Source organism: Heterocephalus glaber, unplaced genomic scaffold (assembly GCF_053883595.1).
Source record: "Heterocephalus glaber isolate CG9 unplaced genomic scaffold, H.glaber_assembly_v1.0 deba00001497, whole genome shotgun sequence".
Lineage (NCBI taxonomy): Eukaryota > Metazoa > Chordata > Mammalia > Rodentia > Bathyergidae > Heterocephalus > Heterocephalus glaber.
The window spans coordinates 41573797-41594332 of NW_028258320.1; the positions used below are offsets into that span (position 1 = coordinate 41573797).

At 39.5% G+C, this 20536-nt stretch overlaps 1 protein-coding gene across 2 annotated transcripts in view; it reads left to right on the top strand.

Annotated features, from left to right (window-relative positions):
* Window positions 1–805: 805 nt before the first annotated feature.
* Btaf1 (B-TFIID TATA-box binding protein associated factor 1) overlaps window positions 806–20536 on the top strand; it is a 117487-nt gene continuing 97756 nt past the window's right edge. The window contains exons 1-3 of one of the 2 annotated variants that reach the window (XM_087185568.1): window positions 844–1134; window positions 9944–10015; window positions 15337–15460. Coding sequence is in view for 1 of the 2 variants with exons in the window: in XM_004838507.4 (XP_004838564.1) it covers window positions 1121–1134; window positions 15337–15460 (138 nt within the window). In the remaining variant the exon portion in view is untranslated. Of the gene's footprint in view, window positions 1135–9943; window positions 10016–15336; window positions 15461–20536 lie in introns of both variants that reach the window. The other variant, XM_004838507.4, reaches the window with a different exon arrangement.

Sequence of the window (20536 nt, forward strand, 5' to 3'; positions counted from 1 at the left end):
TAAGGTGATAAGGGCCTACATTATGTGACAGAAGAGTATTTAAAAGCCTAATGTCTAAAAATAAAAAGCTAATGAACTTGGGCCGGGGATTTAGCTCAGTGGTTCCGCCGCCTGCCCCGCAAGTGTAAGGTCCCGAGTTCGATCCCCGGTACCAAGAAAAAAAAAAGTTTCAAAAAAAGACTACAAGTTTCCAAATCTGGTTGACTGAGAAAATGATGGCATTAACAAAAAATGATTAAGAAATCCAACTTGACTAGGGTGATGGCGCCCACCTGTACTTCTACATACTAGGAAAGCCGAGGCAGGAGGACCGAAAATTTCAGGTCATTCTTAATGAGACCCTGCCTCAAAATAAAACATAAGAAGGGCTGGGGGTGTTGCCCTGGGGTCCCTGGATTCAATCTCCGGGGATGGTGGTGGGGCAATAATTGGGAAAATCATGGGCAGATCTTCAATACCTTTCTAGAACTTCTGGCAAATGATGGCAAATATTTGACCCTTTCTTCAGTGTCATCGGTGACTTTTCTTGATTTCACTCCTTCCACTGGTATCACCATCTGGAACTGAGCGTTGGAAGTTCTAGAACTTTGGCTACATCGTCTTTTTCCTTCTCTGGAAACTCGGGAACATTCACTTATTTGGCCTCCCTAGTTTTAAGCCTAAAGCTTTTCTCCAGATCAGCACAAAGAAAATTCTTTGCTTGTGTTTTTCTGGGGCGCGACTCCAAGGCCAGGAAGCTCAGCCTCTAGTTCATCTTTGGAGCACAGCCCCTCGCAGCGAGCTGACGTCACTTCCGGCGCACAGACGCCCAGTCCGGCGTGCCGACGCCTGCGTCAGCAAAGAGCGGGGCTGGGGGCACCCGGTTTGAAGTCGTGCGGGTCGGAGGACTGCCACCTCTGACGCTTGTCTCATACCCTTGCTCCCCGGCCGTGGCGGGAACGAGCTCGGGTAGGTGGCGGGGCAGATGCTCGAGGGCCCGCGCCCGGACGCCCCGCGTCTCATCGGCCGCTCCCCTCTGCTCCGCGGTCTGGGCCTGCGCCCCTCTGCTCTCTGGAAACTAGCGCCTCAGCGGCGGAGCGGCGCGTAGCTCACGGGAGCTGCGAACCGTCGGCGCCCGGCCATGGCCGTCTCCAGGTGGGTCCTCCTGGACGAGCGAACCGGTAAAGGGGTCGCGCGAGGCACGGGTTTCTCTCAGCGGCCCAACTTCTAGAGAGGAGCGCTTCTCATTGTCACTGGACTCCGGCGCCTACTTCCCTGGACTTCAGAGTTCGCCTCTCAGTTCAGGGCTTTGGGCTCGGGTTATTCCGGGTAAATCGGTTCATGACTTTTTTCCCGTCTAGCACACTAGACCCCTAGGCACGTTAGAGCTGTTTTCACTCTTTCTTTATCGTGTTTCTCTTCTTTGGTTTCTTTTTCAATTCTAGGAGTCTCTTACCTTTCTTAGTATTCTGTGTCCGATCCCCAATCACCATTTCACGGCAAAAGTTGGTAGTAGCTGTCAGAAGAGGAGAGATTTGGATTACTGTTGTCTGAGAGACCATCTAATTATGCTGAATTTTTTTTTGCAGGATTAAAAATATGTTCTTTCCTGAGGTATTTTTTATTAGTGAGCTTAATTCTTTTGTCTGGCGGTGAGCATTCCGACAGCATAGTGATCTTAACAGATTATTGTATTAGCACCAGCTTTCAAGAGATATCACAAATCTTAAAATTATTTTGAAATATTGGCCATCGTGGGGAAAGTCTAACAAAGTTAAAGACTCCTTAGACATTTATTACGTATAGCTATAGGAGGAAAACTATTTTCTCTGATGGTAGAAAGGTTGAAACACTTTTGAGAGTTTTGATTTTGGTGGCCCTATATGAATGAAGTAGGGGATGGTCCCTCCCTTACAGTAATCAGAAGGATTCACCAAGTTCTTTGATGGGACAACTTCATGAAAATTGGATTACCACATGGACTGAAGGAAAAATGATGAAAATAGGCGTCATTCATTTTTCATAATTAATTGAAGACATGCTTTGAGCACATTATGTGCTAAAGTGTTATCTGTTTTACAAGAGAAAGAATAACCCATCCCTCACAGACTCCCTAGATAACTGATGAAATAGTGTGTGAGAGAAGCCTATGGGAGTTGGGTGAAGGGGGTTGCTAGGTACCCATAGTATGGGACATCTAATTTTTATTTCATAAATTAATTAATCCATTCAATGTGAGGAAGTTATTTTGTGATATATAAAACTAAAAACCACCTGAATACAAGTGATATTTTTAATTTCTGCAAATATAGAAAGTATATCTTCTAATTTGTTATTCATGTAACTACAAATTATATATATTATAAATATACTCATAAACAATATGAGATTTATCAACTGTTACAGTGTTTAAGGGAATGAATACTTTCTTGAGTAGACTATATTTTTACAGTATTGGATGTGGCATTAGAGAGAAAATGATAGTGTTTAAAAAGAGTCTTATCTGCTTAACATTGATCTGTTAACATAAAGTTTAGGACACCTGATATTTCTGAATGAATGAGTGGGTTTTGAAGGCAGCTGCCTTTTGTTCTGTGTGTTTGGTTTCCAAGAGTAGTTCTTTTTTCTGTAGATTTTTAAATTATTTACTTTCCCAGAATTCTCCTTTTAAAAAACTTGTAATATTTTTATAAAAGAGCTACTTTTGTGCTTTGTTTGTAATACAAGTTCAAGGAATTTATTTTGAGATATCTTGTGTGTTTGGGGGTATTGCCAAGTTTTTTGTTTTTGTTTTTCTTAAATCTGAATTAACTTTGAGTGGCAAACTTTAGTTTCAAAATGGCCTTTTATGTGCACTAAGCATATTTTTTCCCCATAATCCCTTAACATTTTATTTGCCTATAGTACCACAATATAACCGTCAAAATTAGGAAATTAACATTGATGCATTACTACTATCTAACACTCAGATCCCATTTACATTTTACCACATTCTCTTATATAGCAGAAAGATCCAGTTTGAAATAATAGGTGGCTTTTAATTGTTGCTCTTTAACCCACTAGCAAAAAAGCTATCACCAGATGAGACTCCTGGACCCTGTACTTGCAGAACTGCGGGTTAAATAAACAACTTCTCCTCCTCCTCCTCCTCCTCCTCCTCCTCCCCCTCCTCCTCCTCCTCCTCCTCCTCCTCCTCTTCCTCTTCCCCCTCCTCCCCCTCCCCCTCCCCCTCCCCCCCCTCCTCCCCCTCCTCCTCCTCCTCCTCCTCCCCCTCCTCCTCCTCCTCCTCCTCCTCCTCCTCCTCCTCCTCCTCCTCCCTCTTCTTTGATTAAGTAGCTGCTTCAGGTATTTTACTTCAGAGAGAAGTTTAAATTTTAGAATAATATCTTTCCCTCCAACATGTGGTCTCTTTACTTTCCTTCCTCCTTTCTTCTTTTTCTTTTCTTCCTCCACAATCCTTGGTTTGTTGTTGGTTCTCAATAAGCCATACTGATTCAGGCTGGTACTCCATGCACTTTTTATTTTTCTAAAATATTTGAATGCAACTGAGTAGTTGCCCAGTCGCTTTCTGCTAAAAATTTCTCATAGCCATCTCCACCTCCTCACTCTTCCACCTTCCACCCTTTCCTTACATACAAGTTTAACTCTCTGGGTCAGAACTTATTTAGATTTATTTGCTCAAAGTAATAGCATTTGATTGGTAGTTTGTTCCAGCTTTTTGAGGATCTACTGCTAAGCATATTTCTATGCTACTCTTCCTTTCTGTTTTTGGTGTGTGCTTTTGGAAATACAGACTCATTTTTAATATATATATATATATATATATATATTTCCCCCCCCCCCCCCCCCCGTCTTGGAGACAAGGTCTCATTGTGTAGTTCAGGCTGACCTTGAACTCACTATGTGGCCCAGGCTGACCTTGAACTCCGAAGGATCCTCCTGCTTCAGCCTCCTGAGTGCTGGGATTACAGGCATGTGCTACCACACTTGGCTCTTTAATGTTATTTTATATAAAATAGATGGAAGATAGTTCAAGAGATAAAAGTCGTTTGCCAAAATCAAATCTAAAAATTTTTTGTACTGTTATCAGTGTACATAACTGAAGAAAAACTATAATATTTTTAGGAAATGCTAAATAGGTACCATTGTTCCCTCATTTGCCAGGTAAAGAAATTCACAGGTGCTGGGCATGGTGATGCATGCTTGTAATTCCAGCACTCTGGTGGCTGAGGCAGGAGGATCACCTCAAGTTTAAGGCCATTTTGGGCTAAAATCAGTCAGTCAATCAAATCCAGAGGTAATCTTCCATTTTGCTTTTCTTTCATCTCCCACCCAGCCAGCTACCAAATCCAGTTCTCTCTGTTCTACTTTTCTAATCTTTATCCTCCAATCCTGTACTACCAATTGCCACAGTCCTCCATGCTACCATCCTCTAGTCCAAGGTACCTACAATAATAGCCTCTCTCCTCTGCCTGTTTCCTGTGATATATCTTCCTCCAGTTTGACCTGCACTTCAGCCATATTTTTGCTAATATGTAGATTTTTAATGTGACTGTTTTTCTACTTAAAACCCTTTTTTTTTTGTTGCCTTAGTTCAAATTCTCAAACATTTTATTTGATCTTTTGTCAGCTGGTTCCTGTTTCATCTTATGTCAACTTCTTTGTACTTCCCCTCCTTCCTAACCTTCTTCTATCTTCCCCAGAATCTGTGCTCTCACTTTGTACCCTTTATCTGTGGAACACTCTTTTCCCCACTGCAAGACTAATTTCAACCGTAGTTTTTTGGTCTTAGCTTGTCACTTTGTTTTAGAAGCCATCTCAGATTTTATTTCATCTATGCTATTTGCAACAATATATTTTCCTGTCAGTCATAATGTTTATCACAGTTTGTAATTGATTGTTCTCTCCCTTGCTGAATTAACAAACTGTGACAGAAAGGAATGCATTTTTGGTCTTTCTGTCCCTATTAGAGTGCCTGGCTCCTAGGAGATAGATACCCAGTACATACATTTTTCCTTCCTTTTTTTTTTTTCTTTCTTTCTTTTTTTGGAAACAGAGTCTTGCTATGTAGTTCAGACTGGTCTCAAATTCATTGTGTGGCCAGGGCCAGCCTTGAACTCACGGGCGATCCTCCTGCCTCAGCCTTTGGAGTCCTGGGATTATAGGCACGTTGCCAACATGTCTGGCTGTTCCCTTCTTTTTTAATTCTTTTTTTTTTTGGTGCCGGGGATCGAACTCAGATCCTTCCGCTTGCGCAGCAGGTGGCGAAACCACTGAGCCAAATCCCCGGCCCCGTTCCCTTCTTTTTTGAGATGGGGTTTCCACAGTGTTGCTCAGGCTGGTCTAACTCCTGTCAAGTCAGGCGAGTCGCCTGCCTCAGCCTCTGGTAGCTGGGACTACAGGTCAATATTGTACTTGGTTATACTTTGTAATTTATGTAGTTTTGCTCTGCTCAGGGATTGAAATCAGATCCTCCTGAGTACTAGGAAGATCCTCTACCACTGAGCCACATTGCCAACCTGAATACTTAAAAATGAATGACTGGTTCTTTTTGTGATTTTACCACTTTTGCTTAGTAGAATATTTCCAATATTTTTCAGTGAGAGCTTCTAAATTTAGTTACAGCTCTTCCTCATGATGGCAAGGATTCACTATAGCTTTGAATATTGGACAGAATTACAGTTTTAAAAAAAATCATCAGAGCGAGGCAAAGTGGTGCCCACCTGTAATCCTAGCTACTTGGGAGACTGAGGTAGGAAAACTACAAATTCAAGGCTAGCCTGGACAACTTGGTGAGACCTTGATTCAAAAGTAAAACTGAATAAAGCTCAATGGTAGAGCACTTAAGACCCAGGGTTCAGTTCCCAGCACAATTAAGAAAAAGTCAGAATCATTTTTAAAGTTTAGAACATAGTAAATTCTGTGATAGCATGGCCTTTTTGTAAATTAGATATTATAGTCCTGTATTTTGATAAAATCTAGACCCTGCTTGTCTATATAGGTAAGATAAATCTTGCAAAAATAGCTTTGTGACCCTCTACAATTGCAAATATAATCCTGGCATTTGAAGTTTTCTATAAAATCCGTGAAACTGAGCCAGGTGTGGTGGTGCACGCCTGTAATCCTAACACTTGGGAAGTTGAGATAGGAGGATCGCAGCGAGTTGGAGGCCAGCCTGGGCTACATAGTGAGTTCAGGACCAGCCTGGGCTACAAAGCGAGACCCTGCCTCAAAAAACCAAAAAAAAAAGGGCTGGGGATTTAGCTCAGTGGCACCATACCCGCCTTGCAAGTGCAAGGTCCTGAGTTCGATCCCTGGAACCAAAAGAAAAAAATTCAGTGAAACATCCCTGGAAGATGTATGATTCCTTTAGATCCTTAGCATATAATGTAGGAGTAGAGAACAACATTGCCCTTAAAATGTGGGTGTCACAAGGGCCTGAGTTCGATCCCTGGTACCAAAAAAAAAAAAAATTAATAAAATGTGGGTGCTAGCAGATTCACTTGTTTCACTCACTATATCACTTGCTTCCACAAAATCAGCTTTATGCAACAAAACAAATAAACCCCACCAAATTAGTGTGTGTTCGGGTGTTCAATGTTGCTTGCAGACAATTTAAGTCATAATTGTTAAACGTTTGAATGTCATTGTTTTGCCTTGTAAGGCTTTCTCCTGGTATCTTCTTTCACTTAATCAGGATTAGATAACCAATGGTAAGGCACAGGTAGAAGGATTATTACAATTTAATCATTGTCAGTGAATCTGTAACTGTTGGATTTCAAAACTTAATATATATTTTTTAAAGCTTGTTTTTTTGATATCTTTGTTTTTTTACACCACAGCTGATTCAGTTGAATGTTGTTGTAGTACAGTTTTTATTCAGTGGTTTCTTCTTGATCATATAGAGAAAATTTCAAAAATGTAGGTTAGATTTTTTTTCCCCAGTGATCTATGTTCTAAAGGGCATGTCTAAAATGTCTAAACAGTACTTAGGATTTAACCCTTATAGAAGTCATTCTTTAAGTCTGTGACATCTATCTGTGCCTTTGAAAATGATACAGTTCAAAAAGGATTCAGGAAAAAAACTGGGACACACTTATTGAAGAAACAAATTGCTACATATGAGTAGAACTTTGCTGGGCTTTGTTAATTCTTCCTTTGCACTACTGACACTTTGGAGAAACATTGTTTCAATAGGACTATTCTGCCAAATAAGAGAATGTCACACTCTCTCTCTCCCCCTCCCACCTTACCTCCTCTTTCCCCCTCCCTTTCATTTTTTTTGAGACAGGGTCTTGCTATGTAGACCAGGGTAGCCTCAACTTGAAGTGATCCTCTTGCTTTAGCCTCCTGAGAGCTGGGATTATAGATGTAGGCCACTGTACCCAGCAAAAGGATGTTTTTTTGTTGTGGAGGAGGTCAAGGGAGTCTTCCTAAAGACAGGGGAGATGTTAATAGGAAAAAACTGCCTTAACCTATGTGGGACAACACAAGTGTGCTAGGCCTACCCCTTTACTGCTAATTTTGGTCCATTTTAAGATTGACAGAAGGTACTACATATTGTAAATTAAAATTTATCAAATAGTTCATTCTTTAAAAATTTTAGCGATAGGGAACCAGAAAAAGGAGAGGAAACATTACAGAAGCTTTTCTACTTCACACTGTATGGTAAATTCCTCCTGGTTTATTTGGTTGAATTCTCAAAGTGCTTGTATGAAGTTTATTTTGCAGTGCTGGGATCAAACTTAGGGCCTTGTATGTAGTAGGCAAGCACTGTACAACTGAGCTATACCCCAGCTCTGTTTTGTGTTGAGTGTGTATTTTTTTGTTTTTTTATTTTTGGTACTGGGGATTGAACTCAGGACCTTGGGCTTGCAAGGCAGGCATGGTGCCCCTGAGCTAAATTCCTGGCCCAAGTGTGTGTGTTTCTGGACACAGGGTCTTGCTAAAGCTGCCCAGGCTACCTTAAACTTGGGATCCTCCTGTGCCAGTCTCCTCAGTACTGGAGTTACTGTGCACGACCATGCTTGGCTTGTTTTTAATTGTAGTAATACATAACAAAATTCACCATATTAACTTTTTAAAAATGTATAATCACATATAGATTTAAAACCAGATATTTATGCTGAAGATCCTAATTTTTAATTTTTTTCCCCTGGTACTAGGGATCAAACCTAGGGCTTTTGCACCGAGCTGCGTCCCGGTCCTTTTTTTTTTATTTTGAGACGGGGTCCGTGTTGGGTTTGAACTTTTTGCCTCAGCCTCCCAGAGTGTTAGGATTACAGGGATGTACTACCATGCCTGGCTAGATTAATATTTTTTAATCTTTAAGATGTAGTCATAGGTGGTGCATGCCTGTAATCTCAGCTCTTGGGAAGCTGAGGCAGGAGGATTGCCAGGAGTTCCAAGCCCACCTGGGCTGCATAGTGAGTTCAAGGTGAGCCTGAACTACATAGAGAGACCTTGTCTCAAAAAAGAAAAACAAGAAGAAGATGTAGTCATACAAGAGGCCTTAGATTATTGAATCAGGGATGGAAGATAGGAAAAAAATTGTCCTGAAGGAACTAGCATAGGCTGGTTATACTTTTTCAGCATTATTTATTTACCAGTATTTACTGAATGCTTTCTGTATTCTAGGTATAGGAGACATACCAGAAGAAAAAGTAGGATGTTCATTCTCATGGAATTTCTGTTTTCGAGTGAGGGGTGCACCTGACCTTGCAACTAGCTTTAATGTGGTTTCACATCTTCCTATTCTTTTTTTTTTTTTGGTACTGGGGATCGAACTCAGGTCCTTGCACTTGCGAGGCAGGCGCCGGAACCACTGAGCTAAATCCCTGGCCCAACATCTTCCTATTCTTAGTGTCTTAGAATAGAGTACTTTACAAAGCCATCCTTGTGAGGTATTCTGTCAGCTGACCTCTCCCAATTTTTTAGAGATTTAATTCTAAGAATTAGTGACCTTTTTTTTTGGTATATCCCCAAATGGAATAGAATGGAAACACACCATATAGTTGTTTTTTAACAGTAATATAGTAATCTGGAACATGTTTCATAGTTTAAAATATGAGAGTTTTTCATTTATTTTTGTGGCTTTACTGCTATGAATTATCCTAATGTAGACATCTGGAGAGGAGAGGGGTTAGACTATAGCTGTCAGCCAAACCTCTGCAAACTTCTATGTCATATATTCTTTTTCTGGACAGTATTTTTTTTTTTTTTTTTAATTTGGTACTGGGGAGATTGAGCCTAGGACCTTTGCCCTGAGCTACACATCCCCAGCTCTTTTTTATTTTTTATTTTTTGGTACCAGGGATCGAACTTGGGACCTTGTGCTTGCGAGGCAGGGACTGGAACCACTGAGCTAAATCCCCGGCCCTGCAGCTTTTTTATTTTAAGACAGGGTTTCACTAAATCACTGAGTTGCCCCAGATTGGGCTTGAATTTGGGATCCTCCTGCCTCAGCCTCCTAGACAGCTGGTATTACAGGTGTATACCACCACACCTGGCTTCCTTTCTAGGCAATATTTAGAGGAGTTGTTTGAAATCACAGGTTGGTCAATACCCAACAGTGAAGAAAGTATGGCAGGAAGGTCACAAATTTGAGTCCCATTGGGGCAGCTTAGCAAGATCCTGTCTTTAAGTTGGGCATGGTGGCGCATGCCTGTAATCCTAGCACTGGGGAGGGTGAGACAGGAGGATCCTAGGGAGTTTAAGGCCAGCCTGGGCTATCTAATGAGTTCAAGGTCAGCCTGAACTACATAGTGAGACCCTATTTCAAAATAAAATAAAAGGATGGATGGATAGATAGATAAATAGATGGATAGATAGGGCTAGGGTATAGCTCAGTGGTAGATCACCCCATGTTTGATCTCCAGTGCTGGAAAAAATTCTTTTGGATTCTATGTACCTTCCATTCAACTTGACATCAGTTACCTCTGTCTTCCATCTGTCTGTCCTTCAGAGAATGAAGAATGGCTTTTTTTCCCCTGCTAGCTGCTCTGTAAGAGAAGCTTTAACCAAAAGAATTATTGTGGTAAGTACAGTACTGTGTTCCCTCAATCAGCCCTCCTTTTTACTTCCCTTCTCTCCTGATATCTAGCTTCCTCAGACCTCTCTTCACCAAGGGCTTTGTCTGCCCTCCAACATAATACTGACCCAGTCTCATGCCCTTTCTCTTTCCCAGCCAGTTTACTATACCAGCTTTTCCTACTGTGACCTAGGCCTGATACTCACCCTGTTTGCCTCTAAGCTGGCTTCCCTGGGGCAACAAGTCAGACTCCCTTTTGTCAATTTCTTAATCTTTTCATCCCTTTCTTCTTCCTCTTAGGTGGTGTTTAAATTGCTGTCCTGGAGAGGAATGGAGAATTCCCAAAGGAGCATTTTTGTGTCACTATTCCTCTCTCCAGGAAGGCAAGTTTAGCTACCACTAAAGTGGAAGAAGTGGGGATAAATAAGCCTGGAATTGAAGGAGAGAGTGAGCTTAGAGTAGTTGTCTGGTGGGGGAGCAGAGGTCAAATATGGTTTTGGGATAAAAGGGTCTGCAGAAAGGAGACGCAAGAGGAACTGTGTGGCTGTGGGACAGCATCAGCATTAGGCTAGAGAGGAGACAAGGAACTGGGGCAAGAGTGTGGCTCCAAATGAAGTGCGGTGGCAGAGGATGAAGGAAAATTTAGAAAGTATGGAAATTATTGAAGGAATACAGTACCTCGTACTCTCTCAGCTTGCTGTTTGGAGCAGGAATGACTTATATTCACAATCCTGAAGTACTGCTATGCTGATATTTTCATTTACTGAAACATTACTTTAGTGTGATTTGTTATTTTTTAACTTGTTTTTATGCAATATAGCTATTATAGATTAAGGATATTTCTCAAAGGAAGCAAAAATATATATAATAAATGTTTTATTTCCTTAAAATTAGTGCTTAAATTGAGTGTGGTGATGTTTCTCCATAATCCCAGCTACTTCGGGGGCTGAGGCAGGAAGAACACAAGTTCTAGGCTAGTAGGAGCATATTAGTGAGACCCTGTCTCAAAATAGAAAATAAAAAGAGGTAGGGATTTAGCAGTGGTAGAGTGCTTCCCTAGCATGACTGAGGCTATGGATTCAATCCCCAGTACACTACAAAGAAACAAAAAGTATCCAAACTTGTTCCCAAGAAATTTGAACTTTAAAGGTCTCCTCATTTCCAGGCTAGGTCTTTTTCCATTTTACCATTGTTTCCTATAGGAAAATCTTCCATGTCTATAAGTTCTATACATTAGCATATACAAATATAAATCCACTGCAGCATAAATTTGACCTTAAAGTAATTCTTTATAATAAAACTTATTTAAATATTTAATTTTTAATAATTTTGCCGGTAATAGGATGTAGATGATTTAAAATGAATATTTGGACCAAGTTAGGTTGTAGTTTGTTACATTAAGTCTCTAGTAGGAGCCAAATTTAATCTGATTTGGCGCTATGCATACAAAAAGTTTTTTGTTGATGTTTAACCTCCTGCCCCCACGGGGTATTGAACTCAGGACCTTGTGCTTGCAAGACAGGCGTGGTGCCACTGAGCTAAATCCTCAGCCCTAAAACTTTTTTTTTTTTGCAAATTTTTCTTCATTGAGCCAGAGGCACTCAGAATCATATGATCATAGCAATATGCACATACTTGTGAGCATTTCTAAGGTTATTTGTTGTGAAGGTTCGCAGAGGGTTCTTGTAAACTTTTTTTTTTATTAAATTCTTTTATTGGTACATTGTAGGTATACAACACAATTACATTTCTCATTGGGAATTGTACGTTTACATAATGCATCTTGGTTCTTATTTTTTCCCCATTCCTAGCCCTCCCTTCACGCCCTCCACCCTGCCCTATTTACAAAGACTTTATTTCTATTTTTTCCATTTCTCAGCATTTTTCCTTTCCCTTCTTTCCTTTTCCCTGCCCCTCCCACTACCCCTACCCCTTTGGACCTTTTCTTCCTATTTTGCATTATCGATTATTCATTCTAATCATTGGTACATTTTAGGTATATAATATAATGACATTCATCATTGGAAATTTGCACCTTTACATAGTCTCTCTTGGTTCTTATTTTTCACCCTTGCCCAGCCCTCCCTTCAACCCCTCCATTCCTCCCTGTTTACAAAGATTTTGTTCCTATTTTTCCATTTTCTCATATTAATCCCATTCCCTTCTATCCTTTCCCCTAGCCCTCCCACTTCCTTCCCCTTTGCCCCTTTTCTTCCTATTTCACATTACCTATTATACATTTAGTCCTTATTTACACTTTCAGTTTCTCACACCAGAGAAACTATTCGGAATTTATTCATGTGTGTCCTTTTTATTTCTTTTTTTTTTTGGTACCAGGTATCGAACTCAGGTCCTTGCGCTTGCGCAGCAGGCGGCGAAACCACTGAGCTAAATCCCAGGCCCTGTCCTATTTATTTCACTTAAGAGTATTGCCTCAGTGTGCATCCACTTAGCTGTAAATGTCTCTAATTTCTCATTTTTTATGGCTGAGTAGTACTCCATTTTATTAAAAAACCACATTTTCTTTATCCAGTCTCCAGTTGATGGGCATTTGGGCTGTTTCCAAGTTTTAGCTATTACAAACTGTGCTGCTATGAACATGGGCGCACATATATCACTGTGGTATGATTCTTTTAATTCTTTGGGGAAGATTCCCAGCAGTGGAATAGCGGGGTCAAATGGGACTTCCAGTCCTAGTTCTTTGAGGTATCTCCATACTGATTTCCACCATGGTTGCACCAGTCTGCACTCCCACCAGCAGTAAATTTTAATGTTACAGCTGTCTTATGAAAATGAGTGAAGAGCGTCTTGAGGGTTATTTATGGAATTGATGAGGGAAGTCATTTGTGGTGAAGGGATTTTTAGGTCTGATTTAGTTTTAGAACTTTTTAAGAACACTGGTGATCAGAAAACAGTTTTCTTCGTCCTTTCTTTTTTCTCATAGTCTCTCTTTTCACTAATCCTTTAGTAAAAACCAGTGAAAAAATAGGTAAAGGCAAGTGTTTAAACATTCTTGAATGAGTTAGGTGAAATAATAGTTTCAAAGGGTGGAATATGGTTGTACACACCATATGTATAAGTAAATTAATTTTTGCATGTCTTTTAGAAACTATGTTGTATCACCATTTTTGTTATTAGTTTTAATTGCCTAAAATTTTGTTCTTTTTAAAATAAATTTTATTTTATCCCATCCCCCAACCCCCCCTACCCTCCCTATGTGCAGAAGTTTTGTTTCCATAAAATACTGTTCTTGAAATATGTCCTTTTGCATAGTTTTAACTGTAAAATGTGAACTTTACCTTATACTGTTCTGAAATAGTTGAGGACCTCATGGTACCTTTAGTATTCTTGATTGGAAAAGATCTATTTTAGTTTTCTTTGTTGTTTGTTTCTTTTTCTTTTTCTGGGTGGGGATCCAACCCAAGGCTTTCCACATGCTAGTCAATGTTCTATTGAACTTTCAGTGAACTATTTTGGTTTTATTTCTTACCATTTATAATGATTTTGTGCTTATTAGTGACTGATTTTTTTTTAAATGCCATGTTTCTACTGTTTGCCTCTTACTGCTCACAAAAAAATTTTCATTCACTCCCTTACAGACTTTTGTAATAAAAAACTTTCAGAACTTTGCTTTGCAACTTTTTAGTTCTTTGTGAGATAAAAAGAATTCCAGAAGTACTAGGAGCCTCCTTGCAGTTTATGAATGCTTTAATGCTTATGCTTAACTTAGGAACTTTGCTTGCTTTCTCTTCCTCATTAGATAAAATCTGAAGATGTGTTCGCCAGATCTCCCCTCAGATCAGCATAGTAGTCCTTATAGCCTTGTCCTTGTCATCCTTCATCTTGTTTAAAGTATTTGTTTGTTCCAGATATGTTGCCTCCTTCCTTTAATTACCTGTGGCATCTACTTTACCTCCCTGAGGTTGATTAGTGGTGGGAGGGCTAGACCTATATGTTATGTAGACAGGTAATAGTAGTTATTTGTGACTTGCCTGAGACCTTAGGATTTGCCTATATCCTAGCAAAAGAGTGAGTTTTCTACTGTGACATGCTCTTACTCCAAGTATAAGACGTGATTTTAGCCCAAATCTTGTTTATAACTGATAGAACTGGGGTTTGAATTGAGGCATTGTAGCTCTGGAATTTGTGCTATATGATTTTATAACCTCAGAGCTAGTATTTATTGCCATATCTATTATCTGTTTACAAATGACTCATACCCACACCTAGTCCCAGCTTTCTTCTTAACTTTATTATTTTTTTTTTCTCCTGAACTTTAAATTTATTCCAACTATCCTTTTGGTCTCTTAGCTATGAGACCAAGTTCACTATTGAGCTTGTCATATTTCCTATAACATTTGCTCCACTACTACTTCCCATTTATTTTAATGACATCATCCTTGTGTATGGTGGTGGGGGTACTGGAACTGAACCCATGGCCTTTGAGCTACACCCCCAGACCTTTTAAAGTTTTTTATTTTGACATAGGGTCTCACTAGGTCACTGAATTGCCTGGGATAGGCTTGAACTTTCGATCCTTCTGCCTCAGCCTCCCAGAGTGCTGGGATTATAGATGTGTTCTATCACTCCTGGCTAACATCTTCATTTTTTTTTTTTTTTTTTTTTTTTGGTACCAGGGATTGAACTCCGGTCCTTCCGCTTGTGAGGCAGGCAGCGGAACCACTGAGCTAAATCCCTGGCCTGACATCTTCATTATTTAAGATTCAAAATTTCAGACCTTTCAACACCCTTGATATTTCACAGAATTACTGTGGCATGTGTGTTTTGCTTCTGCATAATTTCTGCCAACGTCTTTCTGTTCTTGTGAGGATGTTCAAGTCTGTACTTCAGCATGTAATTGTCTAAAGATTTCTTCTGTTTAACTTTAGGCTTCATGCTGCTGCCGAAGTAATCTTCCTAAAGCATAACTCCAGTCCCATCACTTTTTTGACCCGAGACTTTTGTACTTGCTCTATACTTTCAAAGATCTCCACCATAGGACTCTAGTGGTTTCTGTAGCTGTAGCTCTTTCTGTAACTTTCTCCCAGTTTTCTTGCTAGGCAGGCAGCACCACTAAGCTAAATTCCTGGCCCTCTCCCACTGTTTTCTTAAGTGAACACTTCCCAAAATATGTTCTCCTTTTTCTTATTGCTGTGCTCCTGTTATTCCGTTTCTTCCGTGAGAGTAGAAGTTAGGCAGCTACTTGTAGCCCCAGCATAGGTCTTTGTTCTTAGGTGCACAGTATATTTTACTGAATCAAATAATGACTCCCTGTCCCTTATGAGGAAACACATTTCAGATTAACCATTATATTTTTGTTATTTTAGGCTCGATCGTCTTTTTATCTTACTGGATACTGGCACTACTCCAGTTACAAGAAAAGCTGCAGCTCAGCAACTTGGAGAAGTGGTGAAGCTTCATCCTCATGAATTAAATAATCTGTTATCTAAAGTAAGAACTCCTTTTTTCTTAGTATAATACAGTCTTGTAAAGAATTACCCATAAATAGGAAAACAAAAGTTAAGGTACGAATCATCTTATTTTAAGTAACCATTCATGATCTCCAGATTCAGTTAAGTATCTTAATTCTCCAAATATCTTTAAAATTTTGTTACTTCGTTTTCTTTTTTCTTTTTGGTACTGGGGATCGAACTCGGGTCCTTGCACTTGCGCAGCAGGCAACAAAACCACTGAGCTAAATCCCCGGCCCGCTGCTTCTTTTTCTTTTGTCATAAGATTTGTGGTATTTTTTAAAAATCAAATTTAATTGTTTAAGGGATTTGACAATATAGAACCTTTGCTCTGACACAAATTTGAATCTGACCCAATTTGGTAATGAACAGAGTTGTTAATCTGGTTTGTTAGTGGCCTAACTTGTTCTTAATGGCCAATAATTGTAGTTGGTAGTTTTCAAATGAATGTATACTCATGGGCAATGATTAAAATATATGAGAAGCTAGTTGTCCTATTACATTCTTAGTTATTAGCTGCTTGAAAGTAGATGCTTTCTGCTTTGGTGGATCAGTGTTTTCATAATCCTAGTCCATGGCTTTCTCTAAGCAATGGCTATATTTTAATTGAACTGTGGGCTTGTGTATGGTAATATTGGCAGATACCATGTGTTTAATTCCCTGGTGTACAATGTAAAAGCATGCATGAGTGGTTTGGGTAGGGGTGGTGGTAGAACGTAGTCAGAGGGTAGCGCTGGAGAAAATATGATTGCCTAGATACTGGATACTCTCCTAGTCTAACCCCCTCCTTCCATTTTCTTTTCTTTTTTTTTATGACCAACAATATATTTTATTAGAGGATTATCAGTGACTTGCAAACCATTTACTATTTCTCTACTAAACAAGAGAAATTATGGTGTATGATTTAGTGTAGCAGGTTAAAAACATCTCATAAAGATTTCAGACCAAAATTTACCTACGTATTTTTAACTTTACTGTCTATCTGTCTGGCTTCTTCAAATTTTCCTCGATTTTCATAGCCTATAAATTTTATCAGCCAATACGGTATCTAACAATATAAAATTGTTTAATTCCATAATATCTTAATTTTACTATATTAAAAATGACAAATTACTGCCTGCCCAATTTCTCTATTAGCTAGTAGCTCATCAGAAAGAAGCAGAGCATTTTCATTCCAGCAGCTGTGCCTCCTTCCATTCTCTTTTTTTTTTTTTTTTTTTTTGGTACTGGGGATCGAACTCAGGTCCTTGCACTTGCGTAGCAGGTGTCAAAACCACTGAACTAAATCCCCAGGCCCCTCCTTCCATTTTCATATGTCCCTCCCTGAGCATAGGCATTCTAAGTCCTTTTTCAACGTGTGCATACACATTTGCACTGTGTAGTTGCTACCATAAGGTCTGATAATGATTCCCTTCCAACACACTTCTATTTTTGATATTATCACACTTTTCTGACCAAGATGTAGGTAATTAGACAGTGATTGAATACCTACAGGCTCCACATTCTCAGAGTAGAGAAGCATGCATATCAGGCAGTAAGTAAGGTGGGCGAGAGAGTGTTATATACATTTCTTCTCCAAATCCTAAAGGAGGAAATGGACTGAAAGACAGAAACAGAAACAGAGCAGGACTAGTCTATGTGGAACTGAGGAAGGGTTTCTAGTTTTCAAGTGAAGTCTTATCTCAGACCACAGTACATTGACAGCCCTCAGATCATTCAAAAGGAAGGAGTTTATCTTTTAACACTCTCTTCCTTCTTTTTTCTGCCTTAAGTATTTTCCTGCCATCTTTTGGTCTTGCGTTTTAAGGAGGTTTATTGAAATACAATTAACCTATCAGAATTGCACAGTTCATTGGTATTAGATATATTGCCATGTGTGCAACAGCTATCACCACAATCAAAATTTTTATTATCACTACAAAAAGAAACTGCATAACTATTAGCAGTCGTTTTCCATTACTCCCTGTGTTGTGAACTATGCTATCAACATTGTCTAACACATTTCTCTTTCCACAATGTCAGAATTTATTGCCTAAAAATAAATTTATTCACTGCATCAGTTTAACTTTATCTGACTGAGCACTCAAAATTTCACTCAATAGCCAGTCAACCAGGCAGTCCCATTTTCTTTTATTCTAATTTTATTTGATTTGTTTTGTTTTCTTTGGTTTTTTTGAGATAGGGTTTTGCTAGGTAGTTCAGGCTGGTCTTGAACTCACTATGCAGCCCAGGTTGGCTTCAAACTCCTGGAGATCCTTCTGCCTCAGCCTCCAAAATGCTGAGATTACAAGCGTGCACCAGCACACCTGACTTTTATTCCAGTTTTAATTATTAATATCTAAATATTCAAGTGACACATCACACTTCACATAATATATAGATTATAGAACTGCTAAGAAAGAGTTAACAACATTAGAAGAGGCAGGACTGAAAGCAAAGGCATAGACCGCACAAGAGATGTGAAAAGCCACCTCAGGCAGCCAGATAATAGTACAGACCTACAGAGCTTCTTTGAGGCATAGGGCTTGGTGGGAGTGCTGAGTTGTTTTACACTGGACAGCAGGCAGTTTGAGTGGACCAATCACGAAGGGAGATTGAGCTGAGCTGAACCCAGGGGACAAAAAACTGGGGATTGTTGCCTGAAATCCCGGGACCCATCAGTATATGTTACCTTTACTCCAGTGTTGGGTACTCCTTCTTTTACATAATGCAGGTGAGAAGGTTGCATCGTTCTTTCCTTTGTTGTGTTTGATAATAAGCTTGTAAAGGAGAGGTTAAAAAGACCTTTAAAAATTCAGATTTTTTGTTTTTGTTTTAGTTTTAGGGATAGGCTACTTCTCCAAGCTTCCTCATTGTGAGTGCAAACTGCTACTTCCTAGGCCTGACAACTAGAATGATTTAATACTTTCAGCCCATCTAAGCCAACACTTGGCTAGATTGACATATGGAAATTTCCTGGCTTTTGTTTTATACTTTCTATAAATTGGAGTGTTCTCTGTGTTGGGAGGTGGGGGTCAGGGAACAGATTCGCTACCTTCCCCAGTTTGGCCAAATTGTAAATAAACTAATTATTCCATTTTCACGGGCTTTTCTTGGACTTGGTTTTGAGCAGGCAAATGAATCTAGTCACCCCAGCAGTCAGGGCCCAGATGTGGGCCTGATGGAGCCCCAGCTGGCAAACAAGTGCATGGGCCTGCTTTTCTCTGATACAACTGAGATGTCATATGGATGTCCACATGTCCTTGACTTAATATGATTAAGTTTACAGGTGGTAATTTTTTAATAGCACGCTTAACTTATCAGTTTATGCCTTATGATTGTGCTGTGCAATTGGGGGTTGTTCTTTTTGATAAGTTTGGTGTGTTATCTCTTTATTCCAATAAGTTACCAAGTCACTCTGCCTCAACATTTGTGCTCAAAATGGAACAAATTGCTGCTTTATAAAATGGAGTTGCTCAGGGCAAGACACAGCCAGAAAGCTTCTATACAACATGAAGTAACTTATAGCAGGGCATAGCCTGCTGTTAACATACTCACTCCCCCATACCCAGGTTTAGGTAACCACTAAACTATGTATGTAGATTTGCTTTTTCTGAACATTTTATATAAAATAAATTAATGCATAATGTCATGTATTCATGTTTTGCATGTGTCATTATACCATTGTGTGGTATATGATACATAAACAATATACTACATCTTATCTGTTCATCAGTTGATGAAAATTTAGGTTGTTTCTACTTTTTGACTATTGTGAAAAATATTGCTATGGAAATTTATGTACACATTTTTTGTGAGGAGGTATGGGACTTAGTCTGGTTTTTCTTGCTATAAGTGAATGCCAGAAATTGGCTAATTTATAAACAATAGAGGTTTATTTAGCTCATGATTCTGGAGGTTGGAAACTTCAAGATTAGGTGGCCACATTTGATAAAGGCCTTGTTGCCTTCTTCAGAGTCCCCAGATGTTGCAGGGCATCACATGGCAAGAGGGCCATATAACAAACAGAGCTAAACTGGCTTTCATAACAGATACATTCTCCATGTAATCCATTAATCTGTGGGAGACTTCATGACTTAATTACTTTGTGAGGTCTCACCTGGACCTACCACCTTAATACCCTACAGTAGAGACTGAATTTCAACGTGAGTTTTGGTGGACTTGCAAACCATAGCAGTATGTTTTTTTTTCTTGGGTATATATACCTGTGAGTAGAATTGCCAGACTATATGTAAACTAAACTATGTTTAACTTTATGAGAAACTGCCAACTGTTTTCCAAAGTGGTTCCACCATTTTACATTCCCAGCAGTAGTATAGAAGGGCTCAGATTTCTCAGTATCCTTGCCAACATTTCTTATTACCTGACTTTTTGACCAAAGCCAATGTAATGGATATGAAGTGATTTGGATTTGCATTTGTCTGGTGACTAGTAACAATTTCAGGCCTCCTTTCATGTGTTTATTAGCTATTCCATATTCTCTGGAAACTGGCCTATTCAGAGATTTTGATCATCAAATATTGTTCCCTCCCTCCCCTTTTCCCTCCTCTCCTTTTTGTGTTTGGGATGAAACCCAGAGCTGAGTGGTGCAGCACCTGCCTGGCAAGCGCAAGGTCCTGAGTTCGATTCCTCGTACCAAAAAACCCCACCAAAACCCCAGGCCTTCACTCATAGTAGGAACATGCTACCACTGAGCTATGCCCCAGCCCAAATAATTCTGATTTTCTAATAGCAAAAGATGCTCCATAGTCACTAGCAACATAAACAGAAATGTATTAAAAATAGCAAATTGACACAAAATCAATTCCATGTTCTATAAAATTGCTCAGTTAGAAAAAGATGAGAAATTCAGTGGTGAAGTGAACAATGGTTAATGAATGGGTAGTTAATAGAAAAAAAATCAGTTAGTGGACAATGTAATTTCAAACAGCGTCCAACTTAACTTTTTTTGGCTGTGCTGTAGATAGAACCTAACGCCTCCTGTTTGCTAGGCTTGTCCTTTCCTGCTGAGCTACATCCACAGCCCTTTTTGGCCTTCCCAATCTCTTTCATAATT